General features: G+C 41.3%; 1 protein-coding gene across 2 annotated transcripts in view; it reads right to left on the bottom strand.

Annotated features, from left to right (window-relative positions):
* Positions 1-18,344, bottom strand: part of LOC129091147 (carbohydrate sulfotransferase 15-like) — a 31,155-nt gene extending 12,811 nt beyond the window's left edge. The window contains exons 1-2 of one of the 2 annotated variants that reach the window (XM_054598655.1): positions 18,111-18,344; positions 165-767 (exon numbers count right to left, since the gene is read on the bottom strand). In XM_054598655.1, coding sequence (XP_054454630.1) covers positions 165-605 — 441 coding nt within the window. In that variant the 5' untranslated portion in view covers positions 606-767; positions 18,111-18,344. Of the gene's footprint in view, positions 1-164; positions 768-10,663; positions 10,938-18,110 lie in introns of those variants that run through there. The other variant, XM_054598656.1, reaches the window with a different exon arrangement.
* Between the last annotated feature and the right edge of the window lie 2,731 nt (positions 18,345-21,075).

The following is a 21,075-nucleotide window of genomic DNA, read 5'->3' on the forward strand; positions in this document are numbered from 1 at the left end:
GGCTGGGCCTTGTTTGTATTATGATTAAAATGGAGAGATAACATTTAATACTATAAAACACTGAGGTATTCATTACGGCAATGAAGCTGATAGCAAAATCAATTTTTGGATAGAATTTGCGACCTTAAGATCTCCTTTTAGTACATTAGGATGAATATACTCACATGTGTTTCACTGTTAACCAGTGCTTTGAACTCCGGGAGCTGCCGACTGCTTCGAAACTCCACCTTGGATGTGATGGACTTTACCACCAGCTTGATATGTGTGTAGTCCTTGACTGAGGAGAGGTTGAAGGCAAAAGGTCCCGGGCTGACCAGGCTGCTGAAGTGGTAAGGGGAAGGGGTGAGGAGGAGACCCTTCTTGTCGCCTGTCAGAATGTACGAAGCCATGATGAGGAACATGACGGCCAGGCCGAACAGGAAGCTGTAGAGCCGGATCTTACGGAAGCAGCCCAGCGTGCTCCAGCGCCTCGGTAGCTCCGGTTTCACCTCGAGGACCGCAAACAGGTTCATGGGCGTATCGTCCACCTGCAGGAGCAAAGGCCTCTTGCGGTACTCGTCCACTGTGGAGCCCAGCAGGCTGTATTTGTAGTCCATCTGCGTCATGGTGGCGACAGCCTGCGAGTCCCAGGTATCACGGCTCAGACACAGAGGGGCGTTATGGAGCAGGATCCAGGAGGACAGGAGGTTTTGCGATGGGGGAATGGCTGACAGTTGATGTCCATGATGGGTTCTGGAGAACAGCCCACCTCATCCACTGACACCTGCCTATAGTAGGAGGAGAAAGACAGTCAGCTACATTTACTCACTAGGCTGATTCAGCAACTCTCATTCACAAGAGCTAAAAGAGGCGTCAGATATCCCAGAAGTTTCATTGATGCAAGACTGTCACGACCTGAACAAATGCTGACTTGCATTTGTGTATCTGCTCTATTTGGGTAACAGGTTACAACCAAGGCCAGGCACTGATTGAAATTCTTTCCATTTTTTTTTTTTATTTTTTTTTTTACAAATGTACATTTCATACCTAAGGAGCATGTTATCACATCCCTCAGTCTCAGAAAATCCCAATGACAAAATAATGCCTCTTTGTGAAAGCAGTCAAACGATTAAATAACTGAAGGGAATTTACTCTTAAACCTCTGTGCTTTCTGCAGTTCTAGCAATATAACCTCTGGCTGAACAAAAGAAAAATAAATCTACATTAGTGGGAAAACGGTGACGGGGAATCTGTCTGCTCTGAATTCTGACGAAACTAGTCATCCTGTAAACCACTTCTTGGAAAATGTGATTTTGAGCGTGATCATTTATTGAGCAACAATCGCGTTTTGCAGGGTTAAACTAATTTCACTTCCTCTTACACTTGCTGTTTTAATCACACAGCACAGCAACACCCTCCATAACCTCGCAGTCCATTCTCCCAGCCTCCCCTGTGCATCAGAGTCACAATGTGGGAGGAGTGATAAGGACGTCAGGGCGAGGGATGCATTCAGCCCAGAAACCACAAGGCCGTGTGTCAGACTCTCCCGGGGAGAGACACGAATATAAGAGATACCCGGCCTGGACCGGAGAAGGGATTATACTATCAGAAAATGGTATTCCTCACTGGGAAGTCACATGGATCAACAGCCGCCCACAGATAAAAGAAGGGGCCAATGTCTAAAGGTTGAATGAATGGGGGATCTTTTAATGATAATGCTCCTGCAGCAGCAACGTGTAGTTTTTATCCTTGAGGCTTTTCTGCGTGTCTGGAGCTGAGCCAACACGATGACAGTGAATACAATACGGCATAATGACAAAAAGCCAGCGGAGCCGAGGGTCTAGGACACTTTCTTTTTTTCCCAAGGATGAGTGGGATGTTAGAGAATATGGCTGAAGCCTTAGAAACTGCATGGATACAGGCACGAGGTTGACGTATGTTACACCTGCAGCCGCCTCGCATACTTCATACGATGAGGGCCCTATGGAATGGAAGTGAGTCATCGCTCCTCCTCACGGCCGCTGATATTGTCTGCCCGCCACCACCACCACCACCCCACCGCCCACACCCTTTCGCACGACTCTGTATTCACGGAGCTCGCGGCAGAGTTGATGAGAGGATGGCTGGAGAGCGCCTGCCTACCCGCTCAAGCAATGTCATTTACCTCCAGCTGGGCCCTCAGCGTCACCCCACAGCAACTGTCTCTCCGGGAGACAGGTGGAGAATAAACAAGCAACGCTCTGAAAAGACTGACTTCCAGCTGTAGAATGACGGCTTCAGTGGAAGAAGCTCGAACCACAGTCAGATACTGATGTGTTTTCTTGATTTTAGCCAGGAAATGAACCTGTTTTTCTTGAGCAGGATTGTGTTTAGCCCTTTCTCAAAAACATTAATGAATAAATACAAATATATAACTGTGTATATATATTAGTGAGAGTAATGGGTTTTGAATTACAATATCTACTATAATTAAAGTTTGCATGTCAGAGATGGTGTATCAGGGCTTGTTTTGGATAAATGTTCACCACAACAAGAAGTGGTCATGTTCTTTTTGTTCTTTAAAATAGTCTGTAATGGCGTGGGGTCCCATTTCAACCAACTCAAATTTACCAAAGTGATTAAAAGCTCCAAAAAGGAAACTAAGAGGTTTGCTTTTAACCGAAATGTAATTACTGAAGGTCAGATGCCCTGTTCCATCACAGAGATGCACACTACACTGTGTAATCAAAGCGCTAAAAGTAGGAATGACATTTTGAGGATTGCACTTTCGTAACAAGCCCACTGTTTGCCATCGATGAACATATGCGCTCATCTGTAGTCGTCATACCATTAGCATTTATTGACTGTCTGTGTCCTTCATCAAGGATGAAGTCAATGAGGTGCTTGTGCTCAGGGCTATTTAAAATAGGGGGGAAGGAAGAAGAGGGAATGAGGGTAAAAGATGGAGAGAGTGAGGTAAAGAAAAGTTGGCGTGAAAGAGGAAAAAGAGATCGTGTCATTGACGAGAGACTGTCAACCTCAAGGGAACTTGCATCTAAATCAATCAGACACCTAACTGTAGCAGTGGGCGACTGGCAGGTTGACAGTTCTGCTCTATTCATAAAGCAAATACGTTGCTCCTGTCCGTCAAATATGATGAAACGGCTTAACTAAAACAGAAATATGGCCAGAGGGCAGTGGACAGAGAGGACACAAGTTTGCATCATCTACCTTTTCTGCTTCCGTACCTTCAAATAATAGTAAAAAAGTATGCTTTTGAACATTTTTCCCATAGAAGATGAGCACGGCTTGTAAGAGAAACTGGTTGCCATCTCTAATAATGGTTTATTGTAAGTAAGTTGTATGTTTTGGCTTTATAGATGGGTAATAAAGTATTTATTAGCATGCAAACCTATAGAAGTTAAAAGTAATTCTGGGCAATTTCAATATGCATGTCATCATTCACATTGTTAATGAAATAACCACTGTATTTACATTCAATTCAAACTAATTGATTGGTTATGTGCAACTTAAAACTTACTGGTCAAAGGTCCAAACTGGACATGAAGCATCCAACGGGCTTTATAGAAGAGGGAACTCAGACTTACCATGTTGAGTATAGTATTAAGGTTTGTTTCTTTTTGCATTTTTTCTTGGAATAACATTTTTAAAGTACCCTAAGTGACTTATGCAGTTATTCAACTTTTAGGCCAAAAATATGAATGATTGTTTTTCCTCAGAAATGGTATTTTAATGTCTTTATTAGTCATGAATTAATTTTTCCTTATGAGGGGCTCACAGTTTTAAAAGTCATGAGTAGAAGCTCCTCATGTTTTCCCTCCACTATCTGCTTTTTAGAAAAGAAACCTGTAAAGATTTGGCCATCAAGATTATGATAATATATAATGGAATAAAGACAAGCAAGCAAAAAAAGATGATGGAGGAGGTTACTATTTTTCACAATCTAGCAGCACAAAAGCTTGTTTCCTGCTTGTTTCTCTTTGATAAATGGTGCAGGGAACTGTTGAAGACACTCTCTAAGACATTTTTCATGACCAGAAGACATATGTCAGAGGATATTTTTTTATTCTTTGATGTTAACATAGAATGACAGCTTAAACTTTACTTATCTGTAGGTACATTTCACTTATCTGCAGTAAGTTCAAGCAAGCCTGACCAATGTTACAACGAAGAGTTATTGAGAAATGGTTTAAGACATTTTACTGGATACCCAATTTGTAATCACAAATTAAATCAGGGATTCATGAATGGTGGAGGAAATCAAGATGTGATTGGAGTGAAGATATGTATGATACAGATATTATGAGGTGATGTAATGACTGATAGGCCTGACACAGTAATACTATATTAACTTATCATACAATATATAGACATGACCTCAATCATTTCTATGATTTATCGTACAATATCTGGACATGGCCTCAATTATTTTTTTTACGTTGTTGATTCATTGTACGATATATGGACATGACCTTGATCATTTTTGCTGACCTGGATATTGGCGGTTGTGTTTGCATGCTTGTTTGTTTAAGAATGTCACCCATCATTTAAGATACCATAATGCCAGTGTAAACAGCAGCGTTTTCCCTACATTTATAGTATTGTTTATCAGGATTATATACTGATTTAATAAAATGTGTTATCGTGCCAGGCGGTGATTATCCCTGATTCCTCGTGCAGGTGTGTGAAGTGAGTGTTACAATGCCACTTCCTCCCCATATTGACAGAAACATGGAAATGTTTTCTATAGACTCTATGTGTGACAGAAGGAAAAACAGATTAATACAAGTGAATTATGCAAAAGCATAAACAACAATCTGCTGCTAGCTTGCCTTCAAAACCACATAGAGAGAAAACTGACAAATTAAGCAACCTCTCCAGTTTAGTTACATTCAAAGTGTGTAGGAATATAAACATGAGCACAAACTGACGTGGACTGAAAGCGCGGTGATGAAAAGACTTGGGAGACCTTGAGAACAGAACAGTACATTCTGTCCACAGAGTCCTTGAGTGAAGCTGCCCAGGAGTACTCTCGACCTACTCTCACCAAGCTGATTTCAACCGTCCACTGTAATACTGAAGAAGCAGTTTGTCATTCAGGAACAAGCCCGTCTGCAGAGCAATTTCCCCTTTATGACCACTTACAGATCCTCCAAAGCATATATGCAAAAAAAACCTGAAGAATCGAGTAGACTGCTAATGACTTCATACGGTAAGCAGAATATCTGTACTGCCTGCAGACTCTCAGATGCTGTTTTTACACAAATAGCTAATGAGCTGACTGTAAAAAGCCAGTACTAGCTGAAGGGGTGTAAACATGCATTTAATGTGCGGTCTCTTCTGAGAAAACAATCGCTCATCCTCTCCACCATGACCGCCTTAACATTTCGGAAGGGACAGGAAGTGGATTTTGGTTGACGTCCACCATAAACACAGGAAGTACCGTCGGGCGAGAGTGTGATAGGAGCAGGCGGAAGGAAAGAACAAAGAGGGTGTCATCGCTGTGACAGCCGGAGGAAGATGTTTTCCCACCAGGCCACTCACGATAATTAAAGTTCAGCATGAGGCCACTGCAAAGGCTGGTACAGCCATGAGACTGAGCCTGACATGTGACACTGAAGCAATCCTGTGATTGGTTAAAGGGGGCTGGTGATAAATAGCTGCTGATGACACTGACATTGCCTCCTCCAGTGTCAAGGCTATTTTAATTTGCAGGGGGGATCTTAAAGGGACAAGAGCTCTCTCCATAAACTGTGGATAGGTGTCATGTGTATGAGTTATTCTTTTCACATATTTTCAGCAAAGAAAGCACCTGGTATATCTGTTTAGAGTGCAACCAAACAATCTGGGCGCAGTAAAATCCTTTATCTAACTGCTTGCTGTAGCTGCTTCTTATATTTAAAAAAATATTTGCTTATGAAAAATTTTAGAATAAGACCATTATCTTGTATTGAAGACACTTTTTTGATGAAGGGTCGCAGTCAGTGCTAAGTACATTGTGTTTCCTGTTGCTGCTTCACAGTAAAAGTCACTGTGTGTTTAGGAAGTTGAATGCTTTTAATCTGAAGCAGCTACATTAGGAAATGTTCGGTTTGCATAAGAAACTAGAGGCAATCGGAATCCAGTACAGGATTGGCAGAGTCCAAAAAATCTCAAAAATGATATCATGCTATGTCACCCACACAACCAAAAGTTATGTTTCCTGCTGCAAAAAGATACAAATCACAGAACTTTACAGTAAACGAGGTCCTCTTATGATGAGGACATCTCAAAATAGTTTTGAGTAACAGAACAATGGTGAAAAATTGCAATTGGGCAGCTGATTTTGCAGGCAGAGCGCACAGGAAAGGGTTAAACTCTGGTGTGTTGGATTTTCACCCAGGTTTTTGTATTATTGATTCTTTTTTTTAATCCCATTTTAATCATCAAAATAAATGCTTGTGATAAATGCATGAAAATGATGAGCCTTAACTATCGAGATTCTATTTAAATAAATGAAATCAATTGGAAAAGGCATCGTTGGTGCGAGTAAATGAAGCAAGAACCAAAGCGAGCTGCCGAGGTGTGAAATTACTCTTTACAATAGCTTGGGAGTACAAGAGAAACATCTGGAAATAGGATTGCATTGGGCTACAATGCACCACGAAGCCCGCAGATAATAGAGAGACCAGGAGCCCAATGTCCTGTCATATATGCCACTTCCTTCTTCAGCCCCCCATCCCAGGGGCCGCGGCCCAATCTCATCATGTAAATCACAACCATGTAACACAAGCAAGAGAGAGAAGATCAGTATTCACCGTGGCTCCGAGTGGTTTCATTCGTCATATTACCCCCGGGGGAGCAGTCATCCATCACATTCCGTCAGATCACACACACTGTTGAGCAAAGATCAAAATCTAATCTCCAGGAAGTCAGGCAGCCCCCCCCCTCCCCCAGGACACCAGAGGACCTGACCCTGACCCCATCGAGGAGCCGCCGGGTCAAATTATCCACGCAGCCTTTTGGACACTTTCACTGCGGAGGAGGGTGGTGAGAAATGTGGCCTCTGCCCTGGATTCATAACTGCTGCTCAGCTGGGATCTCAGGCGGAGTCCCAGTTCAGCACTTTTTCCCTCCGTCTTATCTTTTATTCATTATTTTAATTTCAGTAGCAGCCTCCCACAGCCTAGGCTCCTTCTGAGGTGGATAAGTGCTTATGATGGTGTCATTAAAAAAGTGCAGAAAACAATGGCAGCTACTTAAATTATTGATTGCGGTAATGGATATGTCAGAAGCGCATGGGGTGCTCTGGTCTCTACACAGAACTCTTACAATGAGGCTAAATTAGGACTTAAAATACTAATGTAGAGATTAGAGGAAAGGTGAAAGGTCATGTGTCTTATCTGGGATGGGAGCCCACTTTACATCAAATTATGAATAAACAATCATAATTTCATTTGAAGAACTGCGTTTTCCAACACAATAAACAATCAAGGGTTTTCTTGTGAGAATGAAAAGGAGCTTCAAGTTTGAGGGGCATATGCAAAGCAGTGCTGTGTTCGCACGGCAGCTTCCAATGAATAATGTATCAGGACGAACTTGGATGTGATGTGTCTGTAACTTATTATCTAACTTCAGAAAATGTATACATCCTTGTGTGTATTCCCATATTCTTCCTGCTACCGTTGGAGATTTTTTTCGGTATAAGATCTTTCAAACAGTGATCCTCTAGTCACTTTTATTCAGTTTCTCCATTTTATCTTTTGTCTAACCTTCAGTGCCAGCAGTCCGATGTTTTTTTTTTCATCATAATCTTTGTTTGTGAAATATTAATCTGTATGGCTGAGGTTTTGAGATGTGGGTTGGAAACAAGACATAGGAGAGACAGAGTTATATAATGCTTACTGACAGAGGACACTTATAGAGAGTAAGTTGTGGGTATAAAAAGACAAAGTGAACTTGAAGTCGTGAAATATCACTTAGATTCATGGCCGCTCAGTGTTGCGTGGGAGGACTGGATGTTATTGAGATTTGTGAAATATGTGCTATTGGTTTTTTTTCATCCCCTTAAGGTCCATATCTCGTGTTTTAAATTGCCAATAATGTGGGTGGCAGCCTGAAATATTTATATCCAGCACCATTAACAACTGAGAGAGCCGTTTTCCTAGAAGGTGGCTAAAAAACAAAGCTTCCCACAAACAGTCCAACTAACAAGGGAAAATGTCACTTCTTAATTGAAAGTGTCAATCAAGAATAATTCAGACAAAACTATTGATGCTAGAATTTGTCCCTTTTACCTTATCTGACTTCTTCCTTCCGGACGAGCATCTTCTCATTTGTTCAACACTCTACCAACACCTGCACCTGCTGACTCTCTTTATGAGACACGACAGGCAGTCTCTCCACATGTGGACCAAAGTTCAGTCTACTGTTAATCTTCCTTTTTGACAAGAAGCAGACAGAGCTGGGGGGAAAAGCAGTTTGTAATTAATCCAATGGGAATGTTTACTGTTTCCAGTGGAATGCCTCTGAACCCACAGTGCAGCATAAATGGCTCCGATCCAAATCGGCTTACAATTTAGGGGGGAAAACTGTAACACTTGTATAAAAAGAAGCAAAAATGTTGTGGCTAGGACTTTCAAGGCTATATTTACCATTTTAAAAACAATATTGCAGTTATAGGGTACTTTTCCATCCACATGTTGTTGCCCATTGACACTCCTGACATTTGTAGGACACATCTGTGAACACTACTCTATTCCGTGGAATCACATTACGCTTCAAGTTGGTAAACCGCCACTGAAATGTGCCTTTATGGAACATCTGTGCAACATCTAAATAAAGTATGTACTTCGGTAAACTCAAAGGGGCTATTATGAGAGCCAATAGAGTTGAGAATTTGGAAACATAGATCCAAGTGCTCTGAATGTGTGTTCCCATCGGAAGCCGAGAACAAAACAGTGGCCAAAAACATAAACATGAGTCACTGTTTCTGGAAAAAAATATCTAATTTTCATCTAATTTTGTTTCTGCTTGTATTTTCTTTTTCCATTTTGCGACCCCTTATATTTATCTGGCAGCCCACTGGTGTTCCTGACACCCAGGTTAGAAACCACTGTTTAACACATTAAGAAACTTGTGGAAAACTTTTTAGCCGTTTTGAGTTCTTCTGATTGGTTTTCAGAAGGTTTTGCAAAGGTTTTTTCCAAACACAAAGAGGAAGATAATCCATTATATGAAGAAATGAAAGTAATCAGTGGAGATAGGAGGTTTTCACCTGACAGTGCTGTCATTATTCCCAGAGGTGACTTATTATTCAGGAGCTCAATCTTGGGAAGTTAAATTAAATCATAAGTTAATTGTTTTAAATCGATCACACTTACGGATAATTAGCAAACAGTTTACAGCTTGTTAGCATTCAACGGTGTGATTACATGAAATGCTCCGGAGTACGTGTGACTACTACATGTGATGCTTTGGGTTAACACAATGGTCGTGCGATGAATTGGTAATATGTAGAGGTGTTTTTTAGTCTTTTCATTTATCATCGACTAATGTTGCTTGCATTAATAAGAATGAAGGGGACACTTGGGATGTTTTGTGTTTATAATTCATTGCTCTCAGTGGACAGATATATTGAGCCCAGCAGACAGAAGATGATGATGATGACGGTACCCTGGACTCATATAAACTGAAGCCAATAAGGGCTGGATGGCCAAGTAACTAAGAGGAGTTCATTCGTTAAATCAAATGAGGCTTGAGCAAAACCTTCTTTCCAGTTGAGCTGCTCCTCTGCTTTTCTTTCTCAATATCAAATAAATGTGTTTACTCATGACTAAAGCTGGAGGAAAAACTTGGAGTATCTCCCAAGAAACAAACCACAATCTTTGTCAAATCCTGCAGTTGTGAGGATTCCAGAAGTAACTCGGTGCCAACAGAGAAATTCAGCTTTTTTTATTTTTTATGAAGACACAACATGGATGTATGCAACATCAAAATGTGACTATGTGTGATAATGAAAAGAAGCACCTGTGATGTTGTCAGAGCACCTTCCTGTTTCGTTTCTAATTCCCTGCTTCCTTAAGGTTCTGCAGGAAAAGTATAGTAATCCTGAGCAGAAGGGTTTCACACCTAGTTAGCGTCATCTCTCAACCGCGCTGAGCCTCCTGCCAGATATGGGATATGTGCACGGATTGAGCGTTAGCCTATGACTGCCAATAAAACATGTGAATTAACAAAACGTAGGCCATTACAGAGGCGGCTGGCTTACCGCTCCGACACTCGGTAGCGGGCCTGATGCAGAGAGTTTTAGGGAGGCTACTCGAGGGCATCCCGGTGGATCCATAATATTAACTTGGCCCGTGGATTTTTCAACTTATAAGATGCTGTGCTTTATCTTCTCCCTGCTACATTATACATGCGACTCTACAATAATGAAGGCTTGGGACAAATTCTCCAGGCTTAACGGACAGGCAGGCAGGTTAATTCTCCAAATGAAGGGTGAGCATAAAGAGGGCTCCTCTTTTAATAGGGAGGATTAATCTTTTTTAAGGTTGCCAATATGTTCCACCTCTCCCTGGCACTGTTATTTGAGTGTGAGGTTTAGCATAAATCACAATAACACATATGCAACCTGTTCAGTATGCTCTGGAAGTAGATTGTAGCAACAAAAAAAAACAAAAAAACAGTTTAATCACAACTCTACCTGCTTTGCCACGTCCTGATAAATGGAGGGAGGGTGATAGATGTTCTAACTACAACAGCACATCCATCTTGCAAAGTGTAAAACATTCTCTGATTTGCCAAAAGGTTCAAACTGGCAGCAGCTGCCTGCACAGATATAGAACTCCAGCTCCAAATGAACTTGGCAGGGATAATCCAACGAAATGATAGCTGCAGCGATGAAAATTCTACATATTCCCTGTGACCCGGGTCCAGGTCGGAAGTGTGCCTCCTCGGTGCCTAAAAGGTCTTAAAAATTCGAAAACAGCCCTGCAGGTGCGTCTGACGCTTCTGCTGGACATTATGAAGCTGTCTGGTAAACAGAACTCAATGTTGACCTTTGAACTCAGACAGACTTGCAGCTAGGTGGCAAGGTGCAAGTTTTTTTGTTTACCAGTCTGTGCTAGTTAATATGTCGCCTCTTGCTGTGGTTAAATTCGCCCGGGGCCGCTGCTGCATGCACTCACAATCATCAACTAAACTGAAGTTGTCTGCTGTTCAGTGATGCCATGAAATTAGCAGGAACATTCTCAATGGTTTGTAGGTCATTAAAAAAAGCAGTGAGAAATGGCCGTGGTATTGAAAGGTTTCACAGTAGCCCATTTAAAAGGAGTTGCCTAAGGTAATTGGAAAATGAACACATCTCTCCCCGGCGCTATATATTGTTGATGTCCCCACAGGTCTGTGTTTAGGCCTATTAGAGGGTCATCTGGAAGACAGATACTCTCTACAAACACAACCACTAATACTGGGTCTTCCTGCTAACCTGAGGGATCCCATGGCAACACATGACAGCATCATGACCAAAGGGCAGCGAAAATATAGATTTCAAAAACAGAATTATTGTTTCTCAATGCTGTTTGAATCAATTACACAGAAATCTGGATGCTCTCTGTAATTTAATTATTTATTTTGTCTTAAACGTAACGTTGGTTGAGGACTTTGGTGCCTAATCAACATCTAATTTGCCTCTTGTTTCCACCATTTTTTCTTTTTTTCGTATCAGACGCTTTTGTGAGTTAAACATCCCTTATTTACCAACACGTCTATCGTTACAAAACCAAATATGAGTGTTTACTGACCTACCACCAATTAAAACTACTTGGTTATGGTTTGGGAAAGATGAATGTCTGAAAGCTGAAAGACACTAACTTTGACTGTTGGTAGGAATTCAAATTACGCTTTTGATGCCTAGACCGTCTATCCCAACCGTCGTCCATTAGTTTGAATCGTCTTGTTGCGGGAAACACCTTTGGGGAATGTGGGAGTGAATATCAGTTTTAATTGGGGGTTGTCAAAATCTGACGGGACTGTTTGTAAAGATTTGACTGAGTTATGACAAAGAAGGAATATGGATTTGGACGCAAATTGCAGCAATTGGGCGCTAAGAGTTTTAAAGTAATTGCCCTTTACCTCAAGCAGCATATTTATACTGAACCTCACGTCTCTCCCTCCGTGCCCTCTCCTAAACTCTCCTGCATCTCCCCAGGAGGTGCGCCTCAAAACCCGTTCCTCTAAAAAAAGAAAAACATGGTTTTTTTTTCTAGCAAATTCAGGGAAAAAACAAAAGTAAATAAGCTTAACTATTCTTATTTTTTCCCACCAATTTCATTGCTAATAATAAAGAGAGAAGACCATTAGTGAACAGGTTAATTTTACATAATTATAAACACAATTTCTCAGCATAAGTAATAATACCCCCACACCACACAGTCCCATAAGTCAATCTACCAGCTGCAAAAAAAAGGGGCTGTTCTCATTCGCCATACTCCATCTATACAGCACAACTGGGCACAGATGGTGAGGGACATAAAAGCCAGTTTAGTTTCCCATGCGTCATTAATACAAGCAATGACCCCTCAACTTGGCAGCGGCACACAGCAACTCTGGGATGCCAGATTTACCTTCTTCTTGGCACCTCAAAGTCCTACGCAGTATCTCGTGTTTTTTGGCATAAAAGTGTCCTACAGAAATGTAAGTCACACACATGAGAAAAGTCACATGCTTTTTCTCACCATTTGTTGCAATTATTTATTCATATACAGTATGAAAAAGTGTTGTTTATTTCTTCATGTGTGATAATTTTTATCTTTTTTAATTGCAACTCCACATAGAAACCAATCACAGCTGATTGGTTTCAACATGGGGAGTTGAAAATGTAACATGTTTGCATCTAAATGTGTCCATAAAGCATATGCTGTTTGAGTTTACAGGCAGATATTTCTGTGAGAAAGTGATTCATCTGACTTAGAAATGTCTCAAATACTTCCAGTAAGACCACTTAAAATGACTTTTAAAGAGACCTTAGAGTCTATGACAAGACAAGATTGAAGCATGCAAGATGCTGCCAAATCCCTCCTTGTTTACTAGAGCCAATAACACAGCAACAAAAACAACTTCTGTGCACGTCATTCACGAGATAAAGCAGATTAATGTCTGTCAGCATGTTAGCTTAATCACTGGAAGCTCATCAATCACGATGACAAATAGCCTCGGACCGCTGCTTAAGTCAGACAGCATCTTTCCGGAGTGGTTGCTCCTTCACAGCCACATAAATCCTGCCCGCCGATCCAATGCTCTCATCAGGAATACATAACATAACTTCATTGGTTGATCCATCCATCATCGGGCTCCTGCATGCACCATTATTTTCAAAGTCCAACTTCTGCACTTGAGCACAGTCGGAAGACAGCCGGATATGGTCTCCCCTACAAATCATCCAGTCTAAAACTGGAGCCCGCTGTCACTGAGATGCGAGCTTACAGAAACAGCAGGCTGTCTATGAAACATTTATGCAACAAAGGGTTACTGGTGACAGGAGTGAAGCTAAAGATGGCATCTTTACGAGCCCGACGTGTTTTGATCGGCTGCTGTGCGGCACAGGACTTAACCTTAAATAGACACGCCGAACAAAACAGCATCTGACAGTCGGTTTGTTTATGTTGATGCAAAAACTCAATCTGCATACTGATGAGGAGGGATGTGCAGTGTTCAGTTGGTTAACCATCAATGCTTAGTCTTTAATAGGGGCGCAAACAACTTTTATTTTCTCATTGATTGGTCTGTCGATAAAATAATGATCACAATTTCCCAAAGCCAAAGCAACCCCTCACATTGGAGAAGCTGGAACCAATGAATGTTTGGCATTTTTTTGGTAATAAATGACTATAACGGTTAATAGGATATGACAAACTTGTTGCTAATCAAGCACTGGAAGACTGCGGAGACTCAATTTTCGAAACATGCCCAAATTCAAACAGCAATTCTACAGAGAGTTACGATTTATGAATGTGTGTTTTAGAATCAAAATGTGGTCGGTAGAACAAAAGTATTAGGAAAGGCCAATTCTCAAAGTGTCCGGTGTCAGGGCAAAAACATTGAGCATGAGATACATAAAGGCCGGGACTTAAGTGTGTTTCTGTTCCCGTGAACCTGACTGTGTTTCAACGGTGTTTCCTACCGCAAGAACTCAATCCATTTGGCTTTGAGTAATCTGCTATAATTTAATTATTGGAAAAATAAATAGTGATATAAATGTCCGATAATCGGCCAATAATTGATGGAATTGATATATATCTTGCATTCCTAATTTGCATGTCAATATCATTTTTTGAACTTTTTTTGTCATTATTTCTTATCACACAATCATGAAATTACGTAGCAAACGAAGTGGCAGATTTTTTTTCGGAACAAGGTTGGTTTGTCTGTGCTTTCACACTGCGAGAGTGCGAAACTAAATTATTCCTTCCAACGTTGACTAGGGCCAGATCAGCTCCTTTCATTCTTACCTTTACACAATAAAAGCCCTAGACATATACTGCGTAACCGTAAAATTGCTAGTAGCTTATGCAATGTAACAATTTACCTCAGTCAGACTGCCAGATGATGCTCTGGTTCAATAAGAACACAGTAGTTGGTCCTCTATTCAAACCTTTTCTTGAAAAAGTGTTGCAATATTTGCAAATGGACAAACCTTTTAGAGTACATCACATTTGAAGGACAGTCAGCTGACCCTGTTATGTGTTAATGGTGCCTTCATACGCATGGCTGAGGGTCCATATGGACAGTCTGTGTGCCCTTTGCCCCAGAGGAGCCCCGTCGACCGGCTCACTGTGGCCCCAGATGCATACTTGACACTAACCTTCCTGTAGCAGTGACTGAAATAAAAGACCCCTAAAAGGGAGGTCAAATGCTTCATTGGAGAAACACAGAATACTGCTTTAGGCTCTCAGGCTGAAAAAGGAGATGTATCCAACAGAAAAAGGGAGGGGGGGGGGAATAGATGTCGGAGTTATCAGAGCAAGGCCAGAATGTGTGAGTCACCGAGGAAACGAGGAAACACAGGGCATCTAAAGGACTGGTCAGTGGTTTTGGGGATGAGACACTGAGGCTATGGGACGGTCAAATGCTCCGTCTGGTGCAAAATGTCCCAGACAAGCATGCGCTCTCACAAAAGACAAAGTGGAGCAAAAGGAAGTTGGCAGCAAGTCGGGCAGCACAGTGTTTATCATCGCTTCAGATATCTAGTTATCTTTTATGAATCATAACACAGCCAAGAGCTTTGAGAAAATATGAATCTATTTCCTGAACAGGCACATTTCCTTTTCCTTTTTGAAAATTAGAACTGTACGAATAAACAAGAGCAACAGCGTGTTAAATGTGTGTGACAGTAAATGCAGGATGGCAGTACGATTCACAGGAAAGTGTTTATTTGGATCCACAAATGGCAAAAAAGCCGCTCCGATGTACAAAATTCACTCTGCATGTTTTTTTTTTGCAAATTACACAAAGACACAATACTGTAACAACAAAGGAACAAGAAGGTCAAATATTGCCAGCTGATTCCCAGAAGCACCCCTAAGAACTACAAAAAAATACACTTGTTTCATCTTCTGGACTCAAACTAATCCAGTCTGTTGTTCTTCATTTGTGCAGACACGAGGATATGTTTTATCACTGTCGGTGTCAATGACCTCGGCGAACGTGAAAAGGGCAACATGCTTGTTCGTGTTTGCTTCCACATTCTCCCCAGTTTGCATGATGAAGTGGCTTTTTAAAAAGGCCATCTAAATTGAATTCCCCCAAGGATCCCTCAGACATTCCAATTGAATTCCCTCCTCTTTAGAAATCCAAAGATTTCAATATAATTAATCTACAGCTGGTCTGTTAGTGACAGATGCATCACTGGAAAATCAAATGAAAACCATTGATGGAAAAATTCAACCTAAAAGCTGCATTTCCTGCTGTGGTCACATTTGCATGTAATCAGAGTCTGGTTGAAAGACTAACATCTTGCTTTTTCATAATTGATAGAAGAGTTATGACATACAGTACGTATCCCATTATTCATTCATCATTTGTCTCTTTTTGCATGCTCTTTATTATGTTGCACAAAGCCCTTTTGACGACGTGTGGCAGCGTGATTCATCGTTTCTTTACTTTAAGTTCTTTTTGAATGAATACTTCATCAGCCCGGAGTTAACGCCGCATCTAAATCAAGAACGATCAGCCGGATATATTACAGCTCAACTTATTTCGGACCGAGTAATTAATCAAAGTGCTTCAGTCACTCCACTGAAATCTGCGAGGGGAGAACAAAATAGAATGGCTGCCAGTGGTGGCATTTAAATCATTCTAATCATCCATCCCACTCGCTGTATAATAATGTATTGCAGCGAGAAAAGAGAGAATACCCCAACACATTTTGCGACGCCTACGTCTCAGCTTCCCACACACACACTGTGTCACCTTGTAAGCAAACTGCTACACACTCTTCATTATGAAATGTATGATTTTAAACTGTGAGTGCTCTTTGGAACAGCAAGTAATTATTATTTTCATTATTGTTTTTGTATGTTATAGTATAACAGATTATTAGTTTAGTCTATGAAAAGGCCACATCTCAAGGTGATCTTCGAATTGCTTGTTTTCTCCAGTTAAATATTCAGTTTATCATCACATTTGCTAGACTTAAACATTTAAATTAGACTAATCAATGAACTGCTCCAGCCCCACTCCTCTTGACAACTTTTGCATTCACATCCCATCTTCCTGCTTTTCCTTCCAATTCAGTATTCACTTTTTATACAACCCTCCTGGCTATAATGTGCCGGCAATCAGCCACAATGTGCGTAAATTGGAAGCTCAAGTACAGTAGTTAAAACCCCTTGTGTTTCTCTGCACATTTACTTGTGTAACTCGAAAAAGTAATGAGGGGAAGTGGGGGAAGAGGTTAACGTGATGTGATGCACCCTGAGGGGCACGTCTTAACCATTAACCAGAACTTATCAACCCCTCACATGAATCCATATTGCAAACGGCGTCTAGCTCATGTTGTAGACATTTCTGTCTTGTGATGCATTTAAATTAGTCTGGGTCGAGAGAATTCATGTTATAAATGTACAGTAGGAGTCAATTAGGGATGTTGTTGGGTGACCTAATTAGCAGGTGCTTCTGATTGCTCCTCAGATCCTGGACACTCTATACTTCATCACCTCTAATGATCTGTGTAGGATCTATATATGAGGTGCATCTGTGTGTGTGTGTGTGTGTGTGTGTGCAACCAAGCACCTAAAACGTTTTTCTCTCTCTCTCTCTTCTTGGTACACATGGTGATCCATCTGGCCAGCAGTCAATTATTATTTTTTTGCCTCGCCTATGTGGTCTGTTTTCATGTCTCAGGTAGGACAAAGAGAAGAGAGGACCATCCCGACCCCTCCTGAGGCTTCCCCCCCCCCCCCCCCACACCCCTGCCTTGCGCTCATTGGTCAGCTGGAGATCCTTTTGTTTTGGCTCTCACGGTAGACGAGCCTGACAACGCATCTGATGAATGGAAACCTAAATATTCCTGCACGATCACAAAGAAAAACGTGGCCAAAATAGCCAGATTCTTAGAATAAAAAGCACACACAGAGAGAGAGATAGAGAGAGATTATGTTTTCCCTATATTGATATTATTTCCCCCGATAATCTTCCACGACATGTGTTAATTCCCCCCCCCCCCAAAAAAAAAAAAAAAAAAAAATCAGCAGCTCTTTTTCTCCCACTTCAAACCCAGAAGCAAACTGAGTCAACTCTGGACTTATTAGAATACATAGTGAGCCATTCATTCTCTCCGCTGAAAGGAGCCCGTTATATTGGCGATGTCTCCGGTTGTATACAGGGCACACACAGTCAAAATCAAACCCCCCTCCACTCCACCTCTTCCACAAAAAAAAAAAAAAAAAACTTTTCCATTTCTGCACTGAACTTCACCGGCTCGGTACTGATGAAATCCCCCAAAACACAAACATATCGCAATAAACCCAAAAAATAAAAATAATTAAAAAAATAAAAAGCATGAACATAAATCATAATGCATGAGGATAAACATCGCAGAGAAATCTGTGTGTGTGTGTGAAATAGAGAAAAAAAAAAAAAAAAAAACCTACCATGAGTTTCTGTTCCTGCAGCGCTCACTCGACCACCCGAATAAAACAACTTCTCATCGCCGGCTCCTATATCTCCATTCCGGTCACCGGTCACCGGATTAACGGCATCTGTAACTCTCCGTGTAAATGCTTATTTCACTCCCTCGGCTGACGGTCACATATGAACAAGTTGTGGAGACTATCTGAGCTCTGACAGCCTCTCTCTCCCCTTCTGCTCCGGTGTGAATGGTGGGAGTCAGCCTCTCTCTCTCTCTCTCTCTCTCTCTCTCTGTTTCTGTTTCTGTCTCTGTCTCTCTCTCTAATGGTGGTGGGGTGAGGGAGAGGGGCAGCAAAAGGGGGGGGGGGCAGGGGGTCCCTTCATAAGAACTATGATACCAAAATATCAATACAAACAAATAAACACACTTAAAGAGTCAGTTCACACAAATATACAAATACATATTTGTCTCACTTACTCTGAATCATATACAGAGATACACATAGTTTTGTTTTATTTGCACAGGTTTTTTTATGCATTGGTGGTTTTAGGTTCTCTGACTCCGCCCTGACACAATAGAGGTCAATGGAATCTTCATACGCGTTGCTCACAGTAGAGCTATTGAAAGATTGCATTTTTTAAAAAGTCAAGGGACGTCCCGTTGTCCTCTAGCCGTTGAGGTGAATGCCATTTAGCCGCGGCGTTCCCGGTTGGAGTCACATCACTCCACCTCTAATTAGAGACGGAGAGATAAATCAACAGCCACAACCCCGAAAGAGCCCCCTCTCGCAATTAATTCCTTTGGTTTCATTAGTAGAAAGTGCCTGATCAAATCTTAATTGTTCATGCTGCATCCTTTAAACATACACATTTTATGCATTGCAGTAAGATGATTTAGTATTACTGCCTACCAACACACATATAACCTCACATATAAAACAAGGAAAGGTTTATGGGGCATAAATAGTTGAACGGTTAGGGACCAATGTAACTCCAAGAAACTGTGGATTATTTAGAGTAACCACATTTGTTTCTGGAAAGACAAGTAACTTAAATTTTGGGGGTATAATTCTGGTGGTAGTCTGTTTTTTTTCATATTTTACTTTAATTACTATTTAGATTTTCTTGTTGTCAACCAATCCCATGAAAAGGCCAACGTTAATGATTAACAGTGTGTTAATCTGTCTCTAAAGACTTTTCCCTTTTCCCCATCTATTCACGTACGTTACATTTCACCGAGACAAACACCTCTGCAAGATGAATGACAAAATATGCCTTTTCTACTTTGTGTGAACTGGCCCTTTAAGATCACTATCAACTGATCTCTTGTAAGTCCTGCGCTAAACACACTGCAGATCTCTGTAGCCACAAAATAAATACAAAAACACCATAAAATATTATTGCCCCAGTCTCCATTGGAACCATCATTGTACTATTGTGTTGCTCTGTCCTCAGAAAGTGTATAGAGGGGTTGGTTAAGGGCGGGGGGACAGTGGGGGAGGGGATCGTGGCCACCGAGACAGCTGCTGCTCACTGGCCGGTTATTCAAACCATCAAGGCAAAGAAGGATTTAAGGGAGGCCACGTTATGTATTTATGTTTATTAGGTTTCCTTTTGCTCAGCTTTAGCCTTGCACTGAGTTAGTGGTGTCTACAGTATTTCTGCTACGGCTTGATATTAAAGAATTTAGACAACAACAAGGTGTTTGCCTCCCAGACAAAGAAATATAACAGAAAGCGATGCAATTACTCGGAGAAAACAAAGGCCAATCATTTCACATTCATTTGAGAGTGCTTGTTTATCTGCTGGTGTTCCAGCAGCAGACAGGTCCTTAACTCCTGCATGATGAAGTCCAGCAGGGAGATGGAAGGCATGTGGAACAGAGCTGTTGGAGGTGATTCATCATGACGAATCCAGACGTATTGAGCAGCTTGACCTCGCTGTAGCCACATGCGGTCGCAGCTCTCTCTGCAGGAGGCGGATTCAAATATCTGCGAAATATGATGTTACGTATCGTGTTTCATAATCATCATCATCATCATAAGCCTTCAGTTTCTGTTTTCCATGTGCTAGTTTCAAAAGCCTCCAACACTCACCACTGCCAGTATGTCTTTTCCTTCATTGCAATAAACAACTAGCCTAAGGGAGGTTATAGATTTTCAAGAATTTCATCTTTTCACAAAAATGAATTTTTGTGAACTCAATCTAATCAACTAGTATGACAGTTTGTATGTATTCATCCTCAAAGCTTCTGATGAACAACACTGATGGTGATGATAATGACAATGATGATAATGATAGTGAAGCTCAATGGCTGGTGGTTTCCTTGGCAAGTCATCCAGAGCAGATATGAGTCACCACGCCTGCGGTTTACCCAACGTCTGCAGTCAGACATGCCTCTCAGCAGCAGCCTGTCTCAGTCTTTGTCTCTATTAAAGCCTCGCTAGAAGTCACTGGAAAGGAAACAAATACGAAAAAAAAAAGTTGCTGCTCTTGTTTGTTTTGTCTCTCTGTGTGTTCTGAGCTAAGAAAATTGCATACCCACGATTGTTTTGTGCGTTCCATCACACGCATTAGAAAAGCGACGGGAGGAAATATGTTAGTGTGTGTGTGTGTGTGTGTGTGTGTGTGTGTGTGTGTGCTTGTTCTTGAGGCCCTTGTGTCGTTTTGTATTTCCCCTTTAGGCCAATTCCACTGAAATGAATTACCAGATATTTGAACCAGAACCTTAGTTAATTCAGTTTGGCCGTGGCATTCAGTTGCTTGTTTCAATCGCACACATTCCAGTATTGCTTTCTCAAAAAACGGCATGCCGAAGATCAAAGTGCTAATATTTGGCAGCATGAAATTTTTACTCCCCTTATGCATTACTGCAACTATCAATTCCATGTCATCACTGCACAGTATTAGGTGGCCAGCAATTTCAACTTATAGTGTGGCAGTTTTCCACTGCACGACTGGATTTTTAAGCCTCCAAATGTGATCAAA

The sequence above is a fragment of the Anoplopoma fimbria genome, chromosome 5 (genome assembly GCF_027596085.1).
Source record: "Anoplopoma fimbria isolate UVic2021 breed Golden Eagle Sablefish chromosome 5, Afim_UVic_2022, whole genome shotgun sequence".
Classification (NCBI taxonomy): Eukaryota; Metazoa; Chordata; class Actinopteri; order Perciformes; family Anoplopomatidae; genus Anoplopoma; species Anoplopoma fimbria.